Source organism: Argiope bruennichi, chromosome 2 (assembly GCF_947563725.1).
Source record: "Argiope bruennichi chromosome 2, qqArgBrue1.1, whole genome shotgun sequence".
In the NCBI taxonomy this organism is placed as follows: Eukaryota; Metazoa; Arthropoda; class Arachnida; order Araneae; family Araneidae; genus Argiope; species Argiope bruennichi.
In genome coordinates this window covers 62709871-62733879 of record NC_079152.1, presented here as the reverse complement: position 1 = coordinate 62733879, position 24009 = coordinate 62709871, and the positions used below count along the sequence as shown (strand labels likewise).

General features: G+C 27.4%; 1 protein-coding gene across 4 annotated transcripts in view; it reads left to right on the top strand.

Moving 5' to 3' along the window:
- Positions 1-600: 600 nt before the first annotated feature.
- The window catches only part of LOC129991918 (uncharacterized), a 38194-nt gene continuing 14785 nt past the window's right edge, over positions 601-24009 (top strand). For 2 of the 4 annotated variants that reach the window (XM_056068130.1, XM_056098266.1), the window contains exons 1-6: positions 601-999; positions 1332-1410; positions 7879-10330; positions 17263-17423; positions 19751-19917; positions 23337-23547. In XM_056068130.1, coding sequence (XP_055924105.1) covers positions 7930-10330; positions 17263-17423; positions 19751-19917; positions 23337-23547 — 2940 coding nt within the window. In that variant the 5' untranslated portion in view covers positions 601-999; positions 1332-1410; positions 7879-7929. The remainder of the gene's footprint in view (positions 1000-1331; positions 1411-7878; positions 10331-17262; positions 17424-19750; positions 19918-23336; positions 23548-24009) is intronic. The other 2 variants (XM_056068129.1, XM_056098267.1) reach the window with 2 other exon arrangements.

Here is a 24009-nt window from a genome sequence, read left to right as displayed (position 1 = left end):
TCAAATAAATGCTCTGGTAAAGCATGTTTTTCCTTTTCTTGCTCTCTCTCTCTCATTCACACACCATTCCCAAGGGATCTTATTTTATCTTATTTGAAAAGTTCCTTCTTGTGGCAGGCAGCAACCTAACAAATCCACCACTGTTGTAGACTTACATGGAACTCATGTGTTTTTGAATAGATTTTCCACCACACCTCCACTATATCACTACATTTATTTGCTCCTCATGTTATAATTTTTAAATCGATGATCATTTTTTTAATCACACACTTAACTACGTAATTATTGTTTGCTAATTGCTTATTATTGAGACGAATAGAGGTGCATGGTTAAAATAAAGATGATGTTTTATAGGAATTCATCTGCAGGAAGAATAGCACCATACTGATTTTCATGTTGTGCACGATTTTAGGTATCTATCCAATATAATTTTAAATGAGGCAGTGCTTGATATTAACTCTTATCATTAAAGTTTTTTCTGTTCTCTGATATTCCTTTCGTTTGCCACTCCCGTTTTGTGAACTTATCAAAATATGATAAGAACGTAACAATTTATTATATTACGATGTCAATCAGTTATCCTTCAGTCTGTTACCCACATCTTGTCTGAAATGTGCCATTGTGAGAATTCAAAATTTTAAGTCTTCACGGTTGTAAATATTTCAAATTGTGAATCCTATCAATCTTATATTGTTTTTAATGAGCGAAGTATTAAAAAAAAAGTAAATCAATATGTTTACTAGTAGTTTAACAGCTGGGTTGGCATCATCTGACTTATGTATGTACGTACATTATAATAAATGAAATTTGTAAGGAAATTGTAGTATGTAAAAAGTTCTGATCACTATAGGTAATGATTTTATAAATTAATATGCTTTTAATTGAGTTGTAACAATAATTTTTCCAATCAAATTGAATGTCAGTTTGGTATTTATCTCTTAATTGATACTCAAAGCCATCTACTTTGTCCCGTACACTTTCGATTTTAATCGAGATTGGGTAAGACAAAAATAAACATTTCTGAAACGATTTTCATTTTGAGGATTTCTTTTTTAATGTTTTTAATTTTTAAAAGCTTTTTATTAGATTTTTTTTAGATAACAGATTGTGTTTTTGTAAATTATTATTTCAAATATTTTATTTTGCTTCTAATCGCGTCTTGCAATTTTTTTTTAGTGCTGAATACTTTCATTGTACGTTGATGTATATTTTTCCCCCTCCAACTAATTACTTCAAAGCAAAATGTTGTTGATTACTTACTTGTATATTTTGGTCATTAAAACATGTGTGTTATAACAAAATGATTATTAAGTTAATTTTTTGCTCTGCAGATTTTGAATTTACCATGTTGGGTTTGAATAAGATTCATCATTAATTTAAGATGGTGATTGTTTGTTTATACACTCATAGGTAAGTGTGCTATATTTGTTCACAAATATATGTAATTTGATTTGTATCTTATAAATGTGCTATTTTGTACACAAATATAAATACATTGATTTATACTTATAAATATGCTATTTCGTACACAAATATAAATACGATTTATATCTTATAAATATGCTATTTTGTACACAAATATAAATACATTGATTTATATCTTATAAATATGTTATTTTGTTTACAAATATATGCACTTTGATTTGTATCTTATATATATGCTATTTTGTATACATATATACTTTGGTTAATATCTTACAAATATGCTATTTTGTTCACAAATATATGTATACATTGATTTATATCTTATAAATATGCTATTTTGTTCACAAATATATGTATACATTGATTTATATCTTATAAATATGCTATTTTGTTCAAAAATATATATACATTGATTTGTATCTTATAAATATGCTATATTACTCACAAATATTTGTACATTGATTTGTGTCTTAAATCAATATATTCAGCATGCACAGATGTCAGTTTATCATCATACATTCTTATTTTGAAATAGTAGAGTTTTTCTATTCAAACATTGTACCTACACCAATTGGTGAGCCATTCTTTCATGATAAAACTTGAAACCTTTCCCATTTCAGCACATGATTTGTCTGTTTTAAAGTGCTCTTATTTAGTGTCATAACATATTTTCTGTTTGATATATTAGCTTGTTTTGTAATCTTGGGAAAATGTATCTTCATGTAATTTAGTGATATATATATTGCAGCAAGGTGTCTGATCTTGTATGTGTGAGATTAGAGAGAGTTTACTTTGTAAGAATACAAAGGATACATTTTATAATTGCTCCATAATAGTCATAAAATATGTCCAATTATATTATATTTAATCAATTTTATTTTTTAATCCTGTCTTTTTGCTTAGCAAATGTCATAATATGATCTTTGTTGAGGGTTTGACATATTTTTTGATTTGGGAAGTTTCTAAATTCTTTCTTAATTCTTTTAAAAGTATTGCTCAAAAACGGTTCCTCAAATTATATTTCATCAGTTTCTTTAAAATAAGTATGTAGTGAAGTCAGTTAAATTTCAAACAGTTTTAGTCAAAATATATTATTTTTAAGATTTAGGGTTAGTGAATAAAATGTCTTTTGCAAAAAATAAGCATGTAGTGAAGTCAGTTAAATTTCAAACAATTTTAGTCAAAATATATTATTTTTAAGATTTAGGGTTAGTGAATAAAATGTCTTTTGCAAATTCTTCTTTTTTCCACTTATCTTCAAATACTTTCATTTATTGAAATAACTGTAGATAAAATTCTCTTGATATTTGTCAACCTAGCATTGTTATACTACAAAAAAATATTGAACTTTCATTTTGTTATAGTGAATTCTGGCTGATGGCTTTCAGGTTACATTTCATACAGCATTTTGTTGAACTTCATGTTAAAAAGATTAACCTTTAAAATTATATATGTTTGAAAATATATGTTATGTTTATATGGGGGGGAGGAAGCTCCCATAATATCAAACAGTCGTAACTATATGTTTTTTTTATAAACTGAGTTTTATTTTTTACATTATTAAAATTAGGAACTGTGTAATACATCTTTTGTTTCCTAAATAAATGTATTTGTAAATAACAAGGTTTGACATTAAGCATTTTTTTCACCCTTTTTGACTACATTACCTTATTAATGAAAAGCACCTATCCTTTCTTAGCATTTACTTAATATATTATAATGTTAATGAATGTGATATCTAGGAAATTTAATTGCACTTTGTTTGATGTTTCCCTACTTATTATCTTTAATTGAATTTTTAAATTCTATCTATAAGTAAAATATCTAAGATATATTTATTAAATTGGCAGACATATTTAGTTAAGGTAATATTTTAATGCACATTTTTAAACTTAGTTAACTAGCTACCACCTACAGCAATTAATACTGAATAAAAGAATGAATACTGCCACTGTAATTATGAGATCATTAATATATACAAATGCAAAAAAGTAAGTAATTAATGTAAGGATATATTCCATAATTTATTAGATATTTGTTTTGTATAGTTAATTTTGAGCATCGTGTATTTATAGATACTATTCTTTTAGATAATGCATTGACTCTACTTAAAGTTTTCAAAATAAATGAGATAAACTTGACTGAAAAATTGACTTAAGCTAAATGAATTGATATTTCATTAGAGTTGGAGCAAAACCTAGGTTCTGTAAATCATGGAATTCTATTTACAAAGCTTTAAAAAAAAATTACTTATTCATTTATAACTATGTCATTTCCCACTAGTTATTATAATATTACAATTGCTATGTGTCAACATTATTTCTTGTTACATCAAGTTGGTGTGTGAAGCCACAACAGCTGTATATCATTTAACCTGGTTTAATGCTGTCTCCCAAGCACATCTCTGATTCAAAGCAAGTTCTCTCTTCTATAACTATGTGTCCTTTTTTTCTATTTCTCCCCCCCCCCCTTTTTTTTTTTTTTTTTTTTTTTTTTCATCCAATGTCTATATAAATGCAATTATGTCATTTGTTGGCATTTTAAGTATATGTCCAATTCATGTTCAGTGATTTTTTTTTTTATTTCGTTGGAAATAGGTTTGGGAGAAATTTTATTTGACCAATATGGTTTAAGAATTTTTCTTAAGTAACTAATTTGGAGATTATATAATTTCTGTTCTTGTGATTTTATAAGTTTTTTAACTTCACAGCTGTAATGACAAACTGCTAATATTGTTCATTGAACACATATCATTTGAATTTATTTCTTATATTTGACTTAACTGCAGCAGTTAAATTAAATTGCTGTTTTTGAAATACTCAAATATATCTAGTAAGTAAAATAAATAAATAAATAATCATAATAATCATCTGAATAATTCATCTACTTTAAAAAATGCATTCCTTGCTAAATATAATTTTAAAATGTAAATTTTTCATTCTAATAATTATAAATATAATGCTAATTATGATAACACATGTTGGAAAAGAACTCTAGTACATGTAACAGCAAAATTTCTAAAAAAATTATTGTTAAAAAATTTATAAAAAATCACATTACTAGATAATTCTGATGATTATTGCAATTATGTTTATTAGGTAATTACAAAATTACATTATATATATATATATATATATATATATATATATATATATATATATATATATACACACACACATAAATATAATTAAAAATATTTATAGATTTTTGAGTTGTGAAAATTAACCTTTTGTTTTCTTGATAAATATGACAGGGCAAATCCAATCCTGAAATAAAATTCATCTTATGCTTAAAATCATATTAAATAAAAGAAGGAAAATTAATATTCATAGGCTATAAAATCACTTAACACATTTTCTTTGCTTAGAAATGAAGATCAAAGAAATTGATTGAATAAATTTTCCATGCAATGATCTTTTCTATAAAAGAAGAACCAATTTAGAACCTTGATGAAGTTGTAAATAAATGGGTTTGACAATAATGAGACCTATTATTGCAATTAACTTTGGAAATTTGTCAAAATTATAGAAAATATGTGTTTATTAACTTCTGGCATTTAAAAGAATACATTTTGAATGTTTAGATGTTGTAAAAATTATTTTTGTTAACATTAGAAGAGGGTAACACCAAAAAAAAAAACATTGAAAATTTCCTTTTTTTTTTCAGTAAAATTAAAAATATATTTGTGCTAGATTTTAATTTAAAGTCTTGTCATTTGCTATGCAATGCACCAGTACATGCATGCACTTTTATTATTAATAATATAAACTTCAGAACATTAAATATGAATTAGTCTTTCTTCTAAAAGGCATCATGAAGATATATCACAAAAATATTTTGGAAACAAATTTTATGAAGTATTGCTTGAAACTTTGTAGGCTTAATTAGGAAATTTAATACAATATAACTTTAATCTTATAAAAAAATATCTCGATTAAGAAATAGAAAAAAAATGAATTCTTGTGTGAAAAATTTAATCTTTTAGAAAAACATAAAATCAAATATGCTTTCCATTAATTTTATAATAAAAGAACAAACAACTGACAAATGTAAATAATTAAAAATTATATACATTACTGATTAATTTTTAAACACTGTTAAATACTGGAATGGATTTTTATAACACTTAACCAAACAAGTGTAAATATTTCTTTCTCTATTTTATTCTGCTCTGTAAAAATAGAATAATACCTTTATTCCTAATTATTGTTATTCTATTCGTTACAAGTATTGTTAACGAAAATGTAACACTTTAAAAAGAAAACACTGTTACTGGTTCTTTAAATAAAACATTATTTTTGACATGGATGAGAATTTTTTTTCTTGCACATATACTTTTGCTTTAAATTACAATATCTTTTTTTGACATAAATTTATGTTAATATTCTTGCAATTTCAATGAATACCCACTAGAAAAATCTATAGTGAAAGAACATTCCTTTTGTTCTATCTATTATGCCAAAGTTGCACATTTTTTTTCTCTAGTTTTAATAACTTAGCTCTAAGAAATGTTCATGTCAACAAGAAATATTTTAAAATTTTTTATTTAAGTTTAAAACTTCTCATTTGCTGCAACAATTAATCATTTTTATACATTATTAAATTAAAGCCATTTCAAACATTTAAAAATTTGGGATAAGTTAATCAGAAAAAACCGTAAGTTTAGAAAGCCTCAAATATTTTAGTTCCCCCTTGGTGTTTAATAAAATTAAAAAGAAAAAAAGGTCATTTTTTTTCTAATGTGAAACCTTTCTGGTTCTATATTTCATTGATTTCAGCCCCAGTTCTTATACTGTTTCCCACTTTCATCAGCAACTCCATGAAGTAGACATCATATTTTCTTTCTTCTTTAGTACATTCAAAGAGCACTCGATACTTAAGCTGTTTTTGAATGCATCACTATGCATTATAAACCTGGATTCAATTTTTATGGCATTAATTTGAATTCCATATGAAGGCACCCAAAACTTCAGATTTATCTCATTATTCCGCTCCATAATGAAATTCTTGAAAATATAAGATTTCTTAAAAATTATGACGTGAAAATTGAGCAGCAATTCCGGATGTCACAATGTTTGGAACAGATTCATGGCATGACTTATTCTCAGGCCTTTAATGTCCATTCATTTTACTGACAATTTGCAGAAAACTCCTGAGGGTGTGTGGAATAGTATGATAAAGACTAGTGAGGGGTGATCCCACAACAGGTAAGATGACAGTTTTATTACAATACTGACCATGGGAGCAGGGCTTTTAAAAAGATCTGGGAGTAGCCTGCTATAATCCATTGTGAGAAAGAACTCTTTAAAAAGACCTCTTTCACAAATGGGGTTTGATTATCAGTCTTCTGTGAATATAATTTTTTTTTATATTATTATGAAAAATCTTTAATTATTTCTCCATCTATTTCTAAGATTTGTTTCCTAAATTTACTCCCATATGCGACTGAAGTCATTTTAATTTTAAAGAATTTGGGAATTAAGAATTTTAAAAAAAACAGCATAGTTTTCTCTTGCAATGAACGGATTCTTTAATACTGTGCCTCTTGATAATGCTACCACAAGCACTTGTCTTAGCTGCTCCATCCTTGTTAAACCATTGCCTTCAACATTGAAGAAATACCTTTTAATATAATACAATTAGGATTTTCGGCTTTGCTGTCTCTTATTTCTTAAAAAGAAAAAATGTTTCTATTATAAAAAATACCAACATACTCGGAATCAATTAATTTCATAATGTCATGAAATAATTTCTTAAAATTTGTAACAATTGACATATTATTAATATTAGTATGCACGTCAAGATATGTAGATATGTTCTTCAAGAGAGTGTATTTTAAATTTGTAACTTTATTTTTTATGTTCTTGTTGGTCATTAAAATGAAACATTGAGTGCACTAAATGAGCATTTAGTACATTATTTGTTTTTGTATTTAATTGAAATATTAAGACCAATAAAACTAATTGTATTGGTTGTACCTCAGTATACCACTTAGTTTTAATTATTGCTCTTAAAAAAAAACAAATAATAACTAAAGAGCAAACTAATCTAATGTCTTTGTCATATGTTCAAAAAAAAAAAATTGAAAAACACTTATTAGTTATTACACAATAAAATATTTGGACGTTCTCACTCACTTGCTTTCCCCTTTTTACCTATTTACTGATATTTTTATTTCAAATTCAATACTGTGATATTTTTATTAATACAAATATTGTATTCTTATTTTAAGTTAATTAAAATGGTTATTATATAATTGTAACACTGGTATAAGATGTTTGTAGTATTTGAATTGCTGAATTAGAAGTTCAGATTTCATTTTCTTAAAGCCTGTATTTTTTCTATTAGTATGTATTAAAAAGTTGACTGTATGTATTAAACAGTAGTAAGTTGATAGTATGTATTAAAATTATACTTTGATATTTAAGATAATTTTATGTCTTCTCTTTTCAGATTCTGTTTTCTAATATCTATTTACATTCAAAATGAAGATATTGATTCATTATGATACTGAGAATTCTGTTCAGCAGCTTAAAATCTTCTGAACTCTTGGTTTGCTTTATAAACATGGATAAAAGAACACAGGATCTCACAAAAATACATGGTTCTGCATCACTTCCACTTGGTCATGCAATTCTTGATGAGCAATCTCAATGGACTAGATGCAATTCTTTTTCCTCCTGTTCTAATGACTCATCAGTGTTTTGCAGCAATCGTCCTTCACAAAATTCAATTTTTCAAGCTGATAATCACTTAATGAATGATGGGCAACACTCCTCGCTTTTGTCTAAGAGAAATCGTAATTCATCTGGTTCTTCTCTATCTAGTACTGTTTCATCTGCAAGTGATGGAGGCACGAAGAACACTTCTGTCATCATAACATCCACTTCTCTTCCTAAAGTTGTCAAAACTGAAATACGGAGTGAAAGTTTGTCAAGGTTATCATGTCCTGAAATAAGTCCTAACAGTTTTAACATTAAGCATGAGACATTATTGTCATGCTCAAGTTCCAAAAGTTCTATCTTGCCATTTAGGCATAATTTGAGGAGGAAGATACGTAAGAAAACTTGCAGCTGTGATTGTACTACAACATGCACAACCCTTGTTGTCAGACGTTATAAGGAAGAAAATTTAGAAGAAGAAACTGTCATATCAAGCACAAAGGTTCAGACATGTGTTCAGAGTAATGCCACTCAAGGAATTCGTAATGCTTCATTTGATAAAAATTTCTCCTCAGAAAAAACTGAAAATAACAGAAAACGTAGGTCTGAGGTTGAAAAATTATATGATTCTCTCCATGAGATTAAATGGGCCAAAAATTTTTCTCCTGATAACATTTTACGGCAGCTTAATATTAGGCAAGCAGCATCATGTTCTGTATTTGGTAAAACTTCCCCTAAAAAATCAAATTCTACTGTTTCTAAACCATCTAAAAGACCAAAATATGATAATGAACATTCACTAAGCCCATCTAATAATCAGTTGGCTTGCCTATCTAATTCTAAAGCTTCTTCAGTGAAAAAGAAATCTAATCGAACTGTTAAAAATCATGTACGAACAAATCTTACTCTCAGAAGTCATTTAAAAAATGCTGCTTTAAAAGAAATAGACTCTTCAATTGATACAAATGTTAGTAAGCAATCATCTTCTAAAGGCCTTAAAATGTCAAATATGCTTAAATCTAATGATGAAGCTATAATTTGTTCTCCACTTAAAAGTGCACGCATTTCTTTAAGAAATTGTATTGATCCTTCAGGTTCATCTTCTGTTATACAGAAAAAACAGAAACTCTTAGATAAAGGAGAGAATGAAGGATGTCCATTATTTACCAAAGCTGAATCATCTTCTTTGCCAATAAATTATGTATTAAATTTAAAAGGAAATCCAGATATAGAAATTGATTGTCCAAATTTAATGTCTGATTATTCTTCTACATTTTATGACATAGCTGAAGAAGGAATACGTACAATTGATGCTTGTTTTAGAGAAGTTGGAGCTGAAGTTGTTGTTTCTACTTGTTTTGAAGATGATGATTTACCTCGATTAACTGCTATTAGAGATAATGTGTTAGACAAATGTTCACCTATTGATGATGGACCACCTGTTTTGGAACCATGTGTGTCTCTTCAAGACCATGTGCGCTTACAGAATATTGAATGTAAAGTGGCATCTGATTTTCCAGTTTCTGACAAATCAGATTCTGCTCTCAAATATAGGTATGACAAAAATATACATTGTTCCCCGAAGCATGAGAAAATAATTTTTACTCAGAACTCCTTACAAGAAAGTTTAATCAGTGATGAAGACCAAAATCCAGAACAAACTATTAATGGTCTTAAGAATGTGCATACGAATTCTGTAAGTAGCCATGTAGATAATTCAGTAGTTAAAGATACATGTAAAAAGATTTCAAATAAGTATTTAAAACTTTTACGTTCTAAATCTCGAACTTTGTCTGTTGAGAAAACTGAACCTATTAAAAAAGAGAAAAGTTCTTCCATTTCATCTATAACTAGGGCAGTTGACCCTAATATCACCATGAACAAAACCTTGTGCCAGGATAACAGTGTTGCATCAAATTCATCTACAATTTGTCATATCCCTTTTGACTCAAAAGAATTGAGTTTTAGAACTGGTGGTGAAAAGCCCCTAACTACTACAATTTCACAGACATCAAATAAAAGTGTATCCTATTCCAATTTTCCTAAAAGGATAGCCTTTAACCAGAGCACCTCCAATTCTTTTACAGTTTCAAATGACAAAAAATCATTCAGTCATATTAGTACAAGTACCAAAAATTTAAGAAATCAGTCAATAATTGTTGAAGAAAGTAGCACTAACTTTTTACATGTGAAACATGCTCGTCCTCCGCAAGCAATAAATTATGTGGAATTTAAAAGTGCAAGTAAGTTCCAACTATTTAAAGTATTTCATAATTTTAAATTTCCTTGGTGTTCTGTCGATCAAATTTTATTGTAAGAAATAATTCTTTAAATCAAATTTAACATCAAAAGTTTATTTAAATGTATTTTATTGTGTTAGAATGATATTGAAGTGAATTGCTAATCAATTCAACATAATTTTCTTTTGTATTTTCTCTTATTCTAATTTTCTTGTATTATTAAATAGGTTTAGACAGCTTAGTTGCGTATATAAAAAAAGAAAAGACGTGGGCTTTATAATTTCGATGCTAAACTAAAAATGATACATTTTCCCTTACCTCCCTTCAGCCTTTCTTGTATTAATTTTACAATACTATGTAGTTTGTAAATAAAAATGTAGTTAGCAAAAGAATGTGATAAAATAAATTCAGATTTTTTTTTTTTTTTTTTAGTTTTAAGTAATTTAAATTATACCATTTAAAATGTTTTTATACTTAAATATATTATATTCAATTATTCAAATTTATAATGTAAGAAGTGTATCATAATAAATCAGCAATTGGACATAATTTTTCTAATTAGAAGAAGCTATATGTATGTTATTTGATGGTGATTTAACGTTGTTGTTGTTATCTGTAATTTGTTTGTAAGGTTTGTACAGTACATTGTACAGTTTCAAGATATTAATCTCTATACTTCATTAATTTCTGTAATGTAAGGTTGGCAAATAGAGGAAATAAAATTCAAGGTTTATGTGGGACCTTTTAAAATAATTTTATCAAAAAGTGATTTTAAAAAAGAAATTTACATTGATACAATTATTTCCTGATCTATTTATATACAAGGTTATTCGAAAACAAGGATCCAATTTAATTAATTTGTATTTCATGAAATATTCATTGAATATGAACAGTTTACATACTGAAGGAAAGAGGAAGTTGCAAAGTTTTATTTTCCGCTTCTTGGGTGGTATTAGTTGAGTGTATGGCCACTATTATGGTGGTTACATAAATAACCACTATACTCTGTTTCACCCTAACTTGGCAGTATTGTAAAAGGCAGAAAATGTGACGCTCCGCGTTGGAAAAGAGTTCCCCATCAATTCCGACTTTAAAATAGTTAAAATGCTCAGAAATTTATCAAATAATATCATAAATTACAGAAATCCTTTTTTTATCAGTATGTATTTAAAATTATTCTCAAGTTAGAAGTGTTTATCTGTTAAGTATTTTGTAAATAAAGCGAACGAATAAAACGAAACGATTGACATAATGAATTCCACTTTGGCCAGAACCGATCTTCAAGGTCAAATATTTGGCGCGCTTTTCTTTTACGTCTCCGCCAACTCAGCTTCATTTAGTTCCCAACCATTATCATCTTTCGTACTTTCTTATTCTCGCTTTTTTACCAGCTGATATTTTTGATACTATTAATCACATTAGTAGTTATTAGTTTTGATTGTTGAATATTTATTCGATTCGTCATTTCTATTCACTTCTAAAATGTCTGAAAAAGAAAAAGTGTTATCACCTAATACGCTTTGTACATCTTTAAGACGAGTGAAATCAACAAAAAGTGCAACATGAAAACAGAAATAAAGGCATCCAGTCCTTTAAGTACCCCTGGAAAGAAGCAACCTGTCTCAGTAGGTAAACATTCAGGTCATCTTATGAAAAAGTAAATATGATGATGTAAAAATGATGATTTTACATTATCCTGTATCTGACGAAAAATCCATGCATTTATTCGTAGAAATGAGATCCCAGCAATAGATAAAGTTTTAAAAGATGTGAACGATGATACAGATATCTTTTCTAAAAACATTAACCGAACTAAGCTTTACAGAATATTGAAAGATTTAGGGTTTTCTTTTGAGAAACGATGAAACGAAATGAAATAACTTTAATGATTTATTAAAATAATGCATCAATAATATTGAAAAAAATAATGAAAATAAGGAAAAAATTAATTCTCTGGTTTAAAATGATAATATAATAAAGTTAATAAATATTTACTATTTGGCGAAAAATTTGCGAGATAAAGTTCCGCCAGCGATCTGCATTTTTAGTAACTTTATAGTTTAAAGTAACCCAGTTCCCCTCACAGCGACTGCGATTCGGCATGCCTAGAATATACACTACTGCCAAATTAGGGTGAAACAGAGTATAGAGTGTTTCTGCCAATATGCAAGCATTTCATTTTGATGTCAGTTGTGAGTAAGATAGCTACTATACAGTGTAAGGCTTTCTGTATTCCTGAATTGCAAGAAGCGAGTTGGCAGTTACAGTGTGTCTGACATTTTATCTTCAATTCGACATTGAACCACCAGATTATTATTTATTATGGAAGTGCAAGTTTTATGTTATTAATGTCCAATTATTTTAAATTAAACATAAAATAAATAATCATTGTAAATAAATAAGTTTGATACAGAAATAATTTTTTTCCCTTCTCAGACATTTTGTTAAATTAGAGAATTAAGATTTATCTGAAATCGGATATAATTATTATTCCTGGCAAACTAGCTGGTTGTCTGAGGCAACTAATTGTTAAATATAAATATATCCTTCCTTCTTTCATCACTCCTCTATTTTGGTAATATCATTACCTCCTTCCATATCTGAGAATCGAAAATATATGAAAAAAAAATTTGCAAAAATCATTCATTCCATCTTTTTTTTAAATTGATGCAAATAATTTTTTATGCGATAACAAAAAATTAGTAATAAGAACCACATTTCACACTTTTTTTTGTATGATACTAATGGGTAAGCATTCTGCCCATATGCAGATTTTTATTTATTATTATTAATGCAATTCTGTCATCACTGAATTTCTATTATTTTGACTCAATACCACCTTTAAGCTTAAAAAGTACATGCTATTATTGCCAATATTGTCTTTCAGTTTTTTTTTTTTTTTAATTCATAGATCAGCTTCCACCCCTTCCTTCTGTTAGTTAAATTCCGGTTCATTCTTGATAGAGATATCTAGGATAATTTGAGGAGATCCCACTAGAAGGAAATAGATTATCTCACTCTCCCAAGTACTTGCATGTGATTTTATGTTAACTTTGTTAATATAAAATTGCGTGATGTTACATCTTTCATGAGTTAAGCTATGATAATCAGTTCTGAGAAAAGCCTAACTAGATTAGAACATATTTTCTATTACATTATATATATTGATTAATATGTTTTCAAACATTGGGGAAATGTTTACAAAAATGCTTATCTGGAACTTAATGATTGATATTGATTTTTGTTTTATTTTGTGAGTATTAAATTTTTATTCTGTATTGATTTTAAACAACTAGAGTAGAATACTTTTTTTCACATACTATTAAGAATGTACTGTGCAATATATATGAAGGCAAAACTGAAGCTAAATCATTTTGTCTGTTTCCGAATATTGTCAAGGAAATTAAAAAAGAAAAGGAAAAGAACAAGAAAAAGTCAAGGGAAATTAAATAGTAGAAATATTTATCATTATTGATTATGGTAACTTTATGATTAATGTTTAATTAAATGATATAAAATTCTTAATATCATTATAAATATAAAAATTTATTCTAGTTTCTGTTTGTATTATTAATATATTGTATCTTTCTTCGTCTTCATCAAATGAAACTTTAGAATTCTTTTTACAGTAATTTTATTAGTGAAATTTTTAATGTCGAGGGCAAAGAAGTAATATTTACTTACGATTCATTATTTTATTTTATTTATTTATTTATTTTTGATGAAACTTCAAATTCAAAGATAAATTGGTTTAATTAATTTGATATTTTGAAAAATTTAAAGAGCTAAATGTTTGAATTGATTGTTCACATTATCAAATAATCATTATTAATTTCAGGAATCTTAGTTGTTTTACATTGTGAATTATTGAAAGTGTTTTAGAATATTCTTTTTAAATGTATTGATGAAAAAGATGTGTCATTTCTAAGAATAATAACTTTCAAGAAATAGAAATGTCATTTTTTAAAATGTTATTAAGAAAAAGAAAAAAAAAACTGATGCATTTTTTTTTTCGTTAATTTTAATTTCATATAGTTGCTTTTAATATCCATGCCTGTTGAAGCAAAAACTTTTTTGAACTTCTACTGTGTTAAGTATTTGTATTATCTTTTTAAAAAATCTTAGAACTAGGGTCTTGCTCCTATCTTGCTTGATAGGCCTGATGATAGAATTGTCTTTTATATTGGAAGATTGTGGGGTTGAGATCAGATTTCACTGAAGCTACATCGTGTGTGATAAGTCATGGGTATCGATATTAATATTACAAACTGCTGTTTTCAACATGATTGGTGTATTTTGCAGCTGGAATAGCAGCAAGTGAATAACTGTGTTCTCTGTTAGATCCAAGCTTTGCAAATGTTTATGGCAAATTTTGTAATGCTCTTGTACCTAAAACATCTTATATAAATTTTATAGCAAATTTTCAAAAGTATTTTTTTTATTTTTGCTAATTAAAGAATTATTATTTAATCATTTCAAATTGACGTGATTATTTCTATTGTTTTTCTACTCTTTATTTATAAAAGAGGAGGAAATATTTATATATTATAAAAAAATATTCATGAAAATAACTAATGAAGCTGAATGAAAATTTTATTAGAATTTTGTGCTTTTATTTATAGTTAGGATCAGAAAGTCACATGTTTTATTTTCATCATTATATTGCTAATTGCCATTAGCTAATTAAGATCTTTGTAACAGTGAAGTATGCTTTTCTTTGGTGATTGTCAACATTTAATATGTATTCAGTTGCAAACTGAATTTTCTAGGAAATATCATTGGTTTATCCAAAACGTTCTTTAACACTTTCTGATCTAAATTATAATTTGATCATAAAAGGTCTTCTCATGATTTAAAAAAAAATTTGAAAATTATTTTACCAAAAATTCCAAATTGTTTTTATTCATAACTCGGGAACTATTAATGAGTTAAGAATAACTATTTAATAATGAATTTTTGAAAATAGTGTATTTTAAAGGAACAAAAAGCTCTGCATAAGAAATTTTTTTAATAAAATTAAAAATTAAATAAAAACTTAATGAACTAAATCATCTGATTTGATAATTTAAGAAAATCATGGATGAGACATAGTGCTTAGAGCTGTACTTGAGAATTGTTTCTGAAATGTATATATTGTTTGTATCATATATAATTTTTTAAATTTAAATCTTAGTCCATAAAATCTGAGAAAATTATTAACAGCATAGTAAGTAATATTTTACCTCACGTGCTTAAAAATTGATCTCTAGAGATACTTGATTTAGTCTGTTACACCAAAATCAGTATCTCAGGTGATACTGGGACTCAAAATATAAAGCAAAATAAAAATCCTAAGTGTTCAAAAAGTTAAAAATTTTTTTTAATGGTATGGTTTTAATTTAATTTAATTAATTTAATTGGTTTTAATTTAATTGGTTTTAATTTTTAATGGTATGGTTTTAATTAATAACTTTGAGTTTAAGAAATTTATAATTTTTGTCTAAAATACTACTAATGTTGTAATATCTTGGCCGAGGCTGACCAAATAAGAGAGTAGCCTAAAAAAATAATACTTTTATTTACAGCCATATATATTTACAAGGGACAACGTGTACTCATCTAGGTTAATATTATTTGGACCCTAACACAGAAGCCTGAATCACACGGAGCTTCCAAAAAAACTAGAAACTTTTCCGAACTCTCCTTCGAAGCCCTTCTCTTCTTTTTCTCTGGGGGGGGGGGCGCATTTTATTTTCATCAGATATCCGCTTCCAGTTTCTCATTGAGATCCCTATCACCCAGTAGCTGCTCAGCAATGCTTCCTCAGTGGTCTAAATTTGACCGAAGGAGTGTCTGTTAAGGTACCATCTTAGTGGTCGAACACCTCCTGAGCACATGTCAATTACAAGCAATTCGCAGCTAACGCTGGCTGAATTGAACTTGGGTTTGACACTTAATGAAAGTAGTTGTTATTGATTGATTGGTTCTTGATGACTTGAGGATTCTTTTCATAAAGGAAAAAAAGTTTAGCATCTGGATGTTTCAACGTTCCTCTTCTTTGAAGACATGATGAAGGCATCTATTTGAAATGATGGGATGCACAGCTGTTTTCCCACACCTGGTTATAGTAATTATTGAACAGACATAATGACTCCTAATGAAAAGAATCCACATCTGAAAGTCCGTATGCATTTAAATATGTGTGGGAGCAGGAGACGTTGCATCTGGTCTGGATGCGCTTAACAATGTGAGGAAAAAGGGGAAACGTTACAATGTTTATTCAGAATGTTAAGTATTGTTTCCATTTTATCTGAAGTGAAAATATAATCTGTTAATTATTAGGAAATTTCAAAGAAGGGAAAAAATTCAAAAGGATAAGACTTTAATTTTAAATGAGAGCTAATGGGTGATATATGAAATTGGAAATTGTTTAAGAATTTGTGAATACATATTGATTTGTTAAGTATTAAAAAAAGGGGGGGAGGCGAAATAGGTTCAAATTAATCATAAGAGTGAAATGTAAACTGTCTTATAAATAGAATGCTGAGCATTAACAGATCCATTTTTCAAACATGGACTATGAATTCTATTAAGTTGTTTTCTCCAATTTTGGAAGATAAGAGAAAAGCATCCTGGAGGTATATTTGAAGGGCAATACCTCTGGAAATTAATATATTTCCCATTGCAAACTACTAAATTTTAAATAAAACATGGAAATAAAGATAGAAAAAAAATTCTAGCTGTATCATTTTTTTTGCATTATCTTTTGCTCTCTTTACCTTTCTTGTGCAAGTATCATAATAATTTAAATGCTGAAAGACAAAATTATTGTCTACCAAAAGTAGGTTCAAATATATGTTCTTTTGTGTACAGCATTTGTAATAGTCTAGTCATTAAAAAAAAAAGTGAATTTGTTTATTTTTAATGTAAATACTTAGATATTTATGATTATTTAGCTACAGGAAACGAAAAAAAGCCAGTGAAAGAAGAAATTCCAAGGCTACTTGGTGCTACTTTCACTTGCCATTATAAGACAATAAAAGTGTATCACCTGAGCGGTTGTCTGCAAGTACAGTTGAAACTAAATAGAGGATGTTCTATATTCCTTACTGTAGAGGTAAAATTTCATTCTTTATACTTCGTAAGATTTTAATATTTTAACCTAAATGGCATTTTTATTTTATTATATCACATGGTGGAAATTTTTTTTTATTCATAAAATGTTTCTAAAACTTTTAATAAGACAAAACATTTTTCTCATGGAAGCTTAGTATTAGTAGAAATTGAATTTGATTTGTGTTTGATATTTAAATTAATGAATTATTATGATTGATTTTTAAAATTTATTTTAATAAATTAATTTGCCATTATATTTTCCTTAATAGAAAATGATCCATTTTTCTCTTTTTTTACTTGCAATTTATTTTAATAATTTTAAAATATGAAATAGAATATGCGAGACAAAAGATAAGTGATCTTCATGTCATGATCAGTATAATATATAGGGTGTCCTATAAATACCATTCAAACCTTGCAGAGCAAAATTCTTCGTTTTGGAGTACATAAAAAATGCCCAAGGAACTATATCTGTACAACACGTAGTTTTTGAGAAAAGTATAAAGAACAAAGTATGATGTCACATCCGGTGCAAGGGGGAAACACTGTAGTGGACACATCAGCAGCACTATTTGCATATTTTTCCTGATGATGATATTCAAAATTTTCGGCGATTATATCATATCATGCATGTGTCGATTTCGATACACAACTGTGCAAGGTCTAAAATTAAATGACTCTCAGAAACCCATGGATTTTTGTGAATGGCTGTTCTGCAATATAATACAGATTGTGCTTTCATTGCTCATACCTTATGGACTAATGAATCATGTTTCACTTGTGACGTGGTATGCAACTGTCACACAAACCATATGTAGTCCCAGTTCAATCCTCATTCAATCTGCCCACAGAAACATCAGGAGCGCTGGTCTGTAAATGTGTGGACTGGCATACTCAGAGAGCACCATCTTTGACCATATCTGTTGCCTGAATGGGTCTCGGGACATTCCTACTTGATATTTCTCTATGATATGTTACCTGATTTTCTTGATGACATACCCTTAGATGCAATATAAGGCTTGGGTTCTAACATGATAGTGCTCCAATGCTTTCTGTGCTCCTGTTCGTTACTATAGGCATCCATTATAAGGTGCTCTCAAGCCTGCCTTAATATGGACTGTGGGCACTTTGAATATTTGCTTTGGTATTTTGCAAATAGTGCTGTTGATGTGTCAAATAAAGTTAAAGTTTTTCTTGCACTGGATGTGACATCGTACTTTGTTTTCGTATTTTTCTGGAAAACTTAGGTACAGTTCTTTGGGCAATTTTTATGTACTCCCAACAAGGAATCTGGCTGTGCAAAGTTTGGGTGGTATTTGTGGGACACCCTGCATATTCTAAAGAATTGTGATTTTCCTTATTCCTGGCCATATATGGATAATACTTTGGAGCTTTTATTTATTTTTTATTTGTAATTTTAAAATTGTTTTTATAAATTCTGTTTAAAAAATTTATAAAGCAAAACCTTTTTCAGCTTCCAAATTACAATAAAATTTGATATTAGTAATTCTAATTTCTTGTGTGCATACTGACAATCAGAGTTGTACGCATTTCAAAGTTCTCACTGTTCATCAGATTAATTTTGTAATGATTTTGAATCTTTTCCAATTCTGTGATGACTTGAGGTGCATGATAGTGCTTCATTTTGATATGAACAAGGAGTAACTAACAATAGGAACATATTAACAAACAGCAAATTAAATGGAGAATAGAAAATAATAATCAGATTTGTTTATTATTTGTATTGCTATTCAAAAAATATTTGTATGTTTATGTGCAGAATTGTATAATCAGTTGATGAGCATTCTGAACTGAGAGGTTTAATATATTTCAATTCTTTTTTTTAATTACATTTTCTTTCTTCTTCACTATCTCAGCCAAAATTCCCAAAGCAACTTTCTTCTTTTTTATTATTATTTAACATTGATAGAAACTATCCAAATTTTATTTCTAATAAAAGATATTGGAAAGGAAACAATAATTGCTAATGTTAGTAAATCAAATAAATCGATTTATGCAAGTCATTATTACTTATAGATTGGCAGATAAGTTTAATTTCTTTGCAAAATTAATTATTTAATTGCAGAAGTGCTTACATGTATTATAGGTTTAGCTTATTATTTACATGTATTATTCAGATTTAGTTAAAGTTTTTTTTATCAATGTAATTTTTAACAATTTTAATGTATTACTGCAATTTTTTTGACTCAAGCTTTTAAACATTTTAGTTATTATAAAAATTTCAATTAATTATATACAACCATTTCACATACATGTTGATGTTTTTATTGATATTTCATGTACTGACTGCTTTTCCCCCATTTTCAGACATTAGCGGAATTAAAAGATGCATTGCAAAAAACGAGTCAAGACCCAAATTGTCGTATTTTTATTTTAAATGGTGTTGGTGATTCCTTCTGCTTAGGTCTTGATTTACTACCTCTTTTAGGACCCCAGAAGGTTAAAGCATCAACTGAGATTGCAGTGGCAGTGAAGTAAGATTTATATTTAAAAATATGAAAAATTATTACCCTTCTTGCTATTTGGAAGTGTAATAAAGGTTATGAACTGCAAAATATTTTTATTTTATAAGTACTAATTAATCTGAACTAATTATTTGTTGTTTGTTTGTGAGTACTTTGAATAAATAGGCAAATAGAAAACTTAGCAACAAATTTATTGCACATTCGTTCAAGTTACTCTGCTCAGTAACTCCTTCTCCTCCAAGAGCAAACATTCGAATGACATCACTCTTTTAATTACACTCGCACTAGTTGTCTAGCGCCATCTATAAAGGTTTATTTCCTAACGCTTCAGAATCCAATCACTACAAAATTTTAAAAAATTTCAAATCAATGAGGAATATTTATGAAAGTTTCATACAGGTATTAAATTTTTGAGAAATTCTCAGATCAAATAAATAAGGGAAAAAGTACCTCTAAAATTTTTTTTAATGGCATTAATTAGCAGATTTTAAAGAAAGGAGAGACATTAATAATTACATGTATGAAATACTAAGTGTGAAAACAAGGAGAGCAATTTACTAAAAGGGAAAATTTATTTTGTGTCCATAGAGAAATATAAATAAGTTCAATGTAAGTTCTTGACCTTTGAATTAGGAGCAAGGGAAGTGAGCTACAAGTAAGAAACTGTTATGGCCATAAAAATGTTTCGGTTTTTCATTCATAAAATATATGCATTTATCACCAGTTTAGTTGTAGTCAATGACGCAGGTTAATGGGGAAAAGATTTATGTTTTTATGAAAACATAATTTATGAATTTTTGGAAGAAAACATAAATGAATTTTTGGAACAAATAAATGATTACTCATAAATCCTCAAGAATCTTACTCTGACAGAAGAAAATAATTTACATCTGTATTTAAAATTGTTGCAATTTTAGAAAGGATTTTAAAAGGCTGTTTTAAATAACTAAACAATTAATTCCTTGTTTTGCTAAATCTATATGTTTTTCCTGCAAAAAGAATCAACTTTTTTATTAATCACCTATCAAAACTTTTAAGTATTTTTTAGTCCTGACTCATCAAATTATTTCAATTTTGAGAAGAATTAAATAACTAGTCAGAATTTTTAGTGCAGGGGTTAAACATATTATTTATATACATATATTTCTTATAATAATAAATAATTCTGATGACAATATCATTCATTATAAATGAATATTATTGCAAATTTAGAATTGTAAGTTGCATTTTATGTTGCATAATCCTTTGTTAAATGTATGAAGTTCTAAGTTCTTAAGAATTACTAAGTTCAAAGAATTACTAAGTTCTGATATCAAAATTGTAAATCTTTTTTTGTGAAACAAGAGCTCTATATATATTGAAACCCAAATACTGAAATTATTTTATCAAAGTTGCTTATCCTTTTTATTGCTTTCAGAGATGAGATCTAATTAATGTCATTGTTAAATTTGCTAATATCTTTGCCCTGACTTCATTTCAAGAGTTTTTATTTTAATCCTCTTTAGTACTAAAATACTCTCCCCCATCCGCCCCCTCCTTGCAGTTGAGACAAGATAATGTATATTAGCTTAAAAGAGAAGTGATATTTATAGAAAATTTCATACAAATCCTATTGTAAATAATTCAGGTACATCATTTACATTTTATCGTATCATTGGTTTTTATTACTGTGGTCCACAATACTCATTTCTAAAATTTCTATGAAGAAAATGATTTTCAACATCATTCAAAATATTAAAATAAATTTGATGATAATTCGCTTTTTCTCTCTTCCTGAACTTCAGAAACATTCATAATGGCAAGATGAAGTGAGATTTATTTACTGCAAGCATGTGTGACTTTTTTTTCATCACATTCGTAATTGATTAAGAAAATATAAATACTGATAAGAAGTTGTATTCACTCTTAAGATTTGTACTGCCACATTCTTTTTATCTTATCTCTTTATTCTCCATTCACAAGTAGTGCACATTTATATATAATAATAATAATAATACTAATAATAATAAAAAGAGTAAACAATTCATCTTTAAAAGTTTTCAAGAAAATGGACAGGGAGAGGGGGATTTGAACATACAGATAGACCGTTTCTGGACAAATTATTCATTAAAGCTATTTAACTTGCTTTTGAATGCATATATTTGATCATTTTTTTTATTCTTCCCACCCCTCATTTTAAATAATTAATTTCATATCCTAATTTTATTTTTAAAAAATCTGTTGCATATATCCTATTTATGCATTTATTTTTTTAATTTACTGGCATAAGCTATTCTGAGTAAGAATATTCTTGTTGCCTTATAGAATTTTCTATTTTTAAAGATACAAATTCTTACTTGCCTTCTTATATTTATTTTTTAATGTTAAGTCAATTGTTGAAATTCATATATAATCATTATTTCATGATAAAAGATAGATCCATTCTTAAATTATTATTATTTTTTTCTATTTGATATTTTTTGTATATAAGCCTTTTAGCATTTTTCAAATTTATTAAAAGACTTAATATCTGATTGCTGTTTTAAGTATTTTTCTTGCTTGTTATTACAAAAGTTTCTTAGTTTATAAAAATGTTATAAATTATGAAAACTGTTTATAAAAATGTTAGAAATTGTTCCAAATGGTAATAAAAAAAATCAATTGTGTTACTAGAATAGAAAACATAGAACATGTGATATAAAATGGAGGGCAGAAAAGATATACAAGCTGCATTGTATTTATTTAGACGATTAAGACATGCATTCCAAAAAATTACATTTAAGTAAATGGCAATTAAAATTAAAGTAATTAGCAATGAATTGATGTATTTCAAATTGATGAAAAATCATGTTATTTGAAGTATGGGAACCACATTACCATTGAATTACAAAATGCAGTTATAGCCCTGTAATTTTGGCTTCTTTTTTTTTTTTTCAGAAAAAAAAAATTACTTTTTACAAAAGCGTTATTTATGTTATTTAAGAGAAATCTTGAAAGTATCCAACATTCTACTATAGAAAATTTTTCAGGTTTGGGGAGAAGTGGGGAAAATGGCATCTAACCAAGCTAGGCATAGGTCAAATAAAAAATTTTTTTTGATTGAGATCTTATTTCTGTAATCACTTCCAAAACGACTGTTCCAAGTTTTCCCTGCCCGTGAATGTGAATTTAGACTGTAGTTAAAAAAAGAAAGTAAAGTTAAGATTTTTTTTTTCAGTTTTTCATAAATTATTTGGAAGCGCAACACCTTGAAATCTAAAAATGACTTATATAAAATATGTGTAAAATAAAAATTAACATTAGATATTTTTTGCAGAAATACAAGTTTTGGTTCTTTTTTATGTTAATTCTAATTTTCCTTATTTTGTTTAAACTCGTATTTCATCTGAAAGATGAATTTTTCTCATTAAAAGTTTTTTAATTCACTTTTACAAATATTTTCTTTTTAGAGAATTTATGGAAGTATTATCCAGTTATAAAAAGGCTTTTGTAGCAGTTGCAAATGGATCTGCTTTTGGGTTAGGCATGACAATCTTAAATCATGCTGATGTATGCATTGCAAGTGATACTGCTAAATTCTGCTTGCCACAAACAAATCTAGGTTACTTTCCTGAAGGTGGGGCTACTCTTACCTTACCACAAGCTGTGGGTTCTACTGTGGTTAGTTATTATTTTTTTTTTTTTTTTAGTATTGTAATATGCAAAATTTTGTCTAGAAGCATCTTTTATCTAATCTAAAATAAAGTGAACTAAATATTAGTTTCCTTTCTGATGTTTATATTTTAAATCTGCACCTTTTATTTTGTAAAATTGTATTTTCAGAGCTGATAAAAATGGCTTTTTGCTTAAATTGTAAAATATATTCATAAAATAGTATTTAATACAGAATTAAAATCTTTATTGGTTAATCATGCATTCCCCCCCCCTTTCCCTTCCATAAATATTATATAATCCTGCCTAAAATGAAAAATTGATTCTTATTTATTTATTTAGAAGTGTAAATGCCTGTATTTGGTTTTGACTTTTTATGAACATTTAAATTTATTTTATAATGAGTGTGCTTAGATTATATTTTACTGCAACTGTAATGATTAGTCTTTAATTCCGATGTTTGTATTAAAT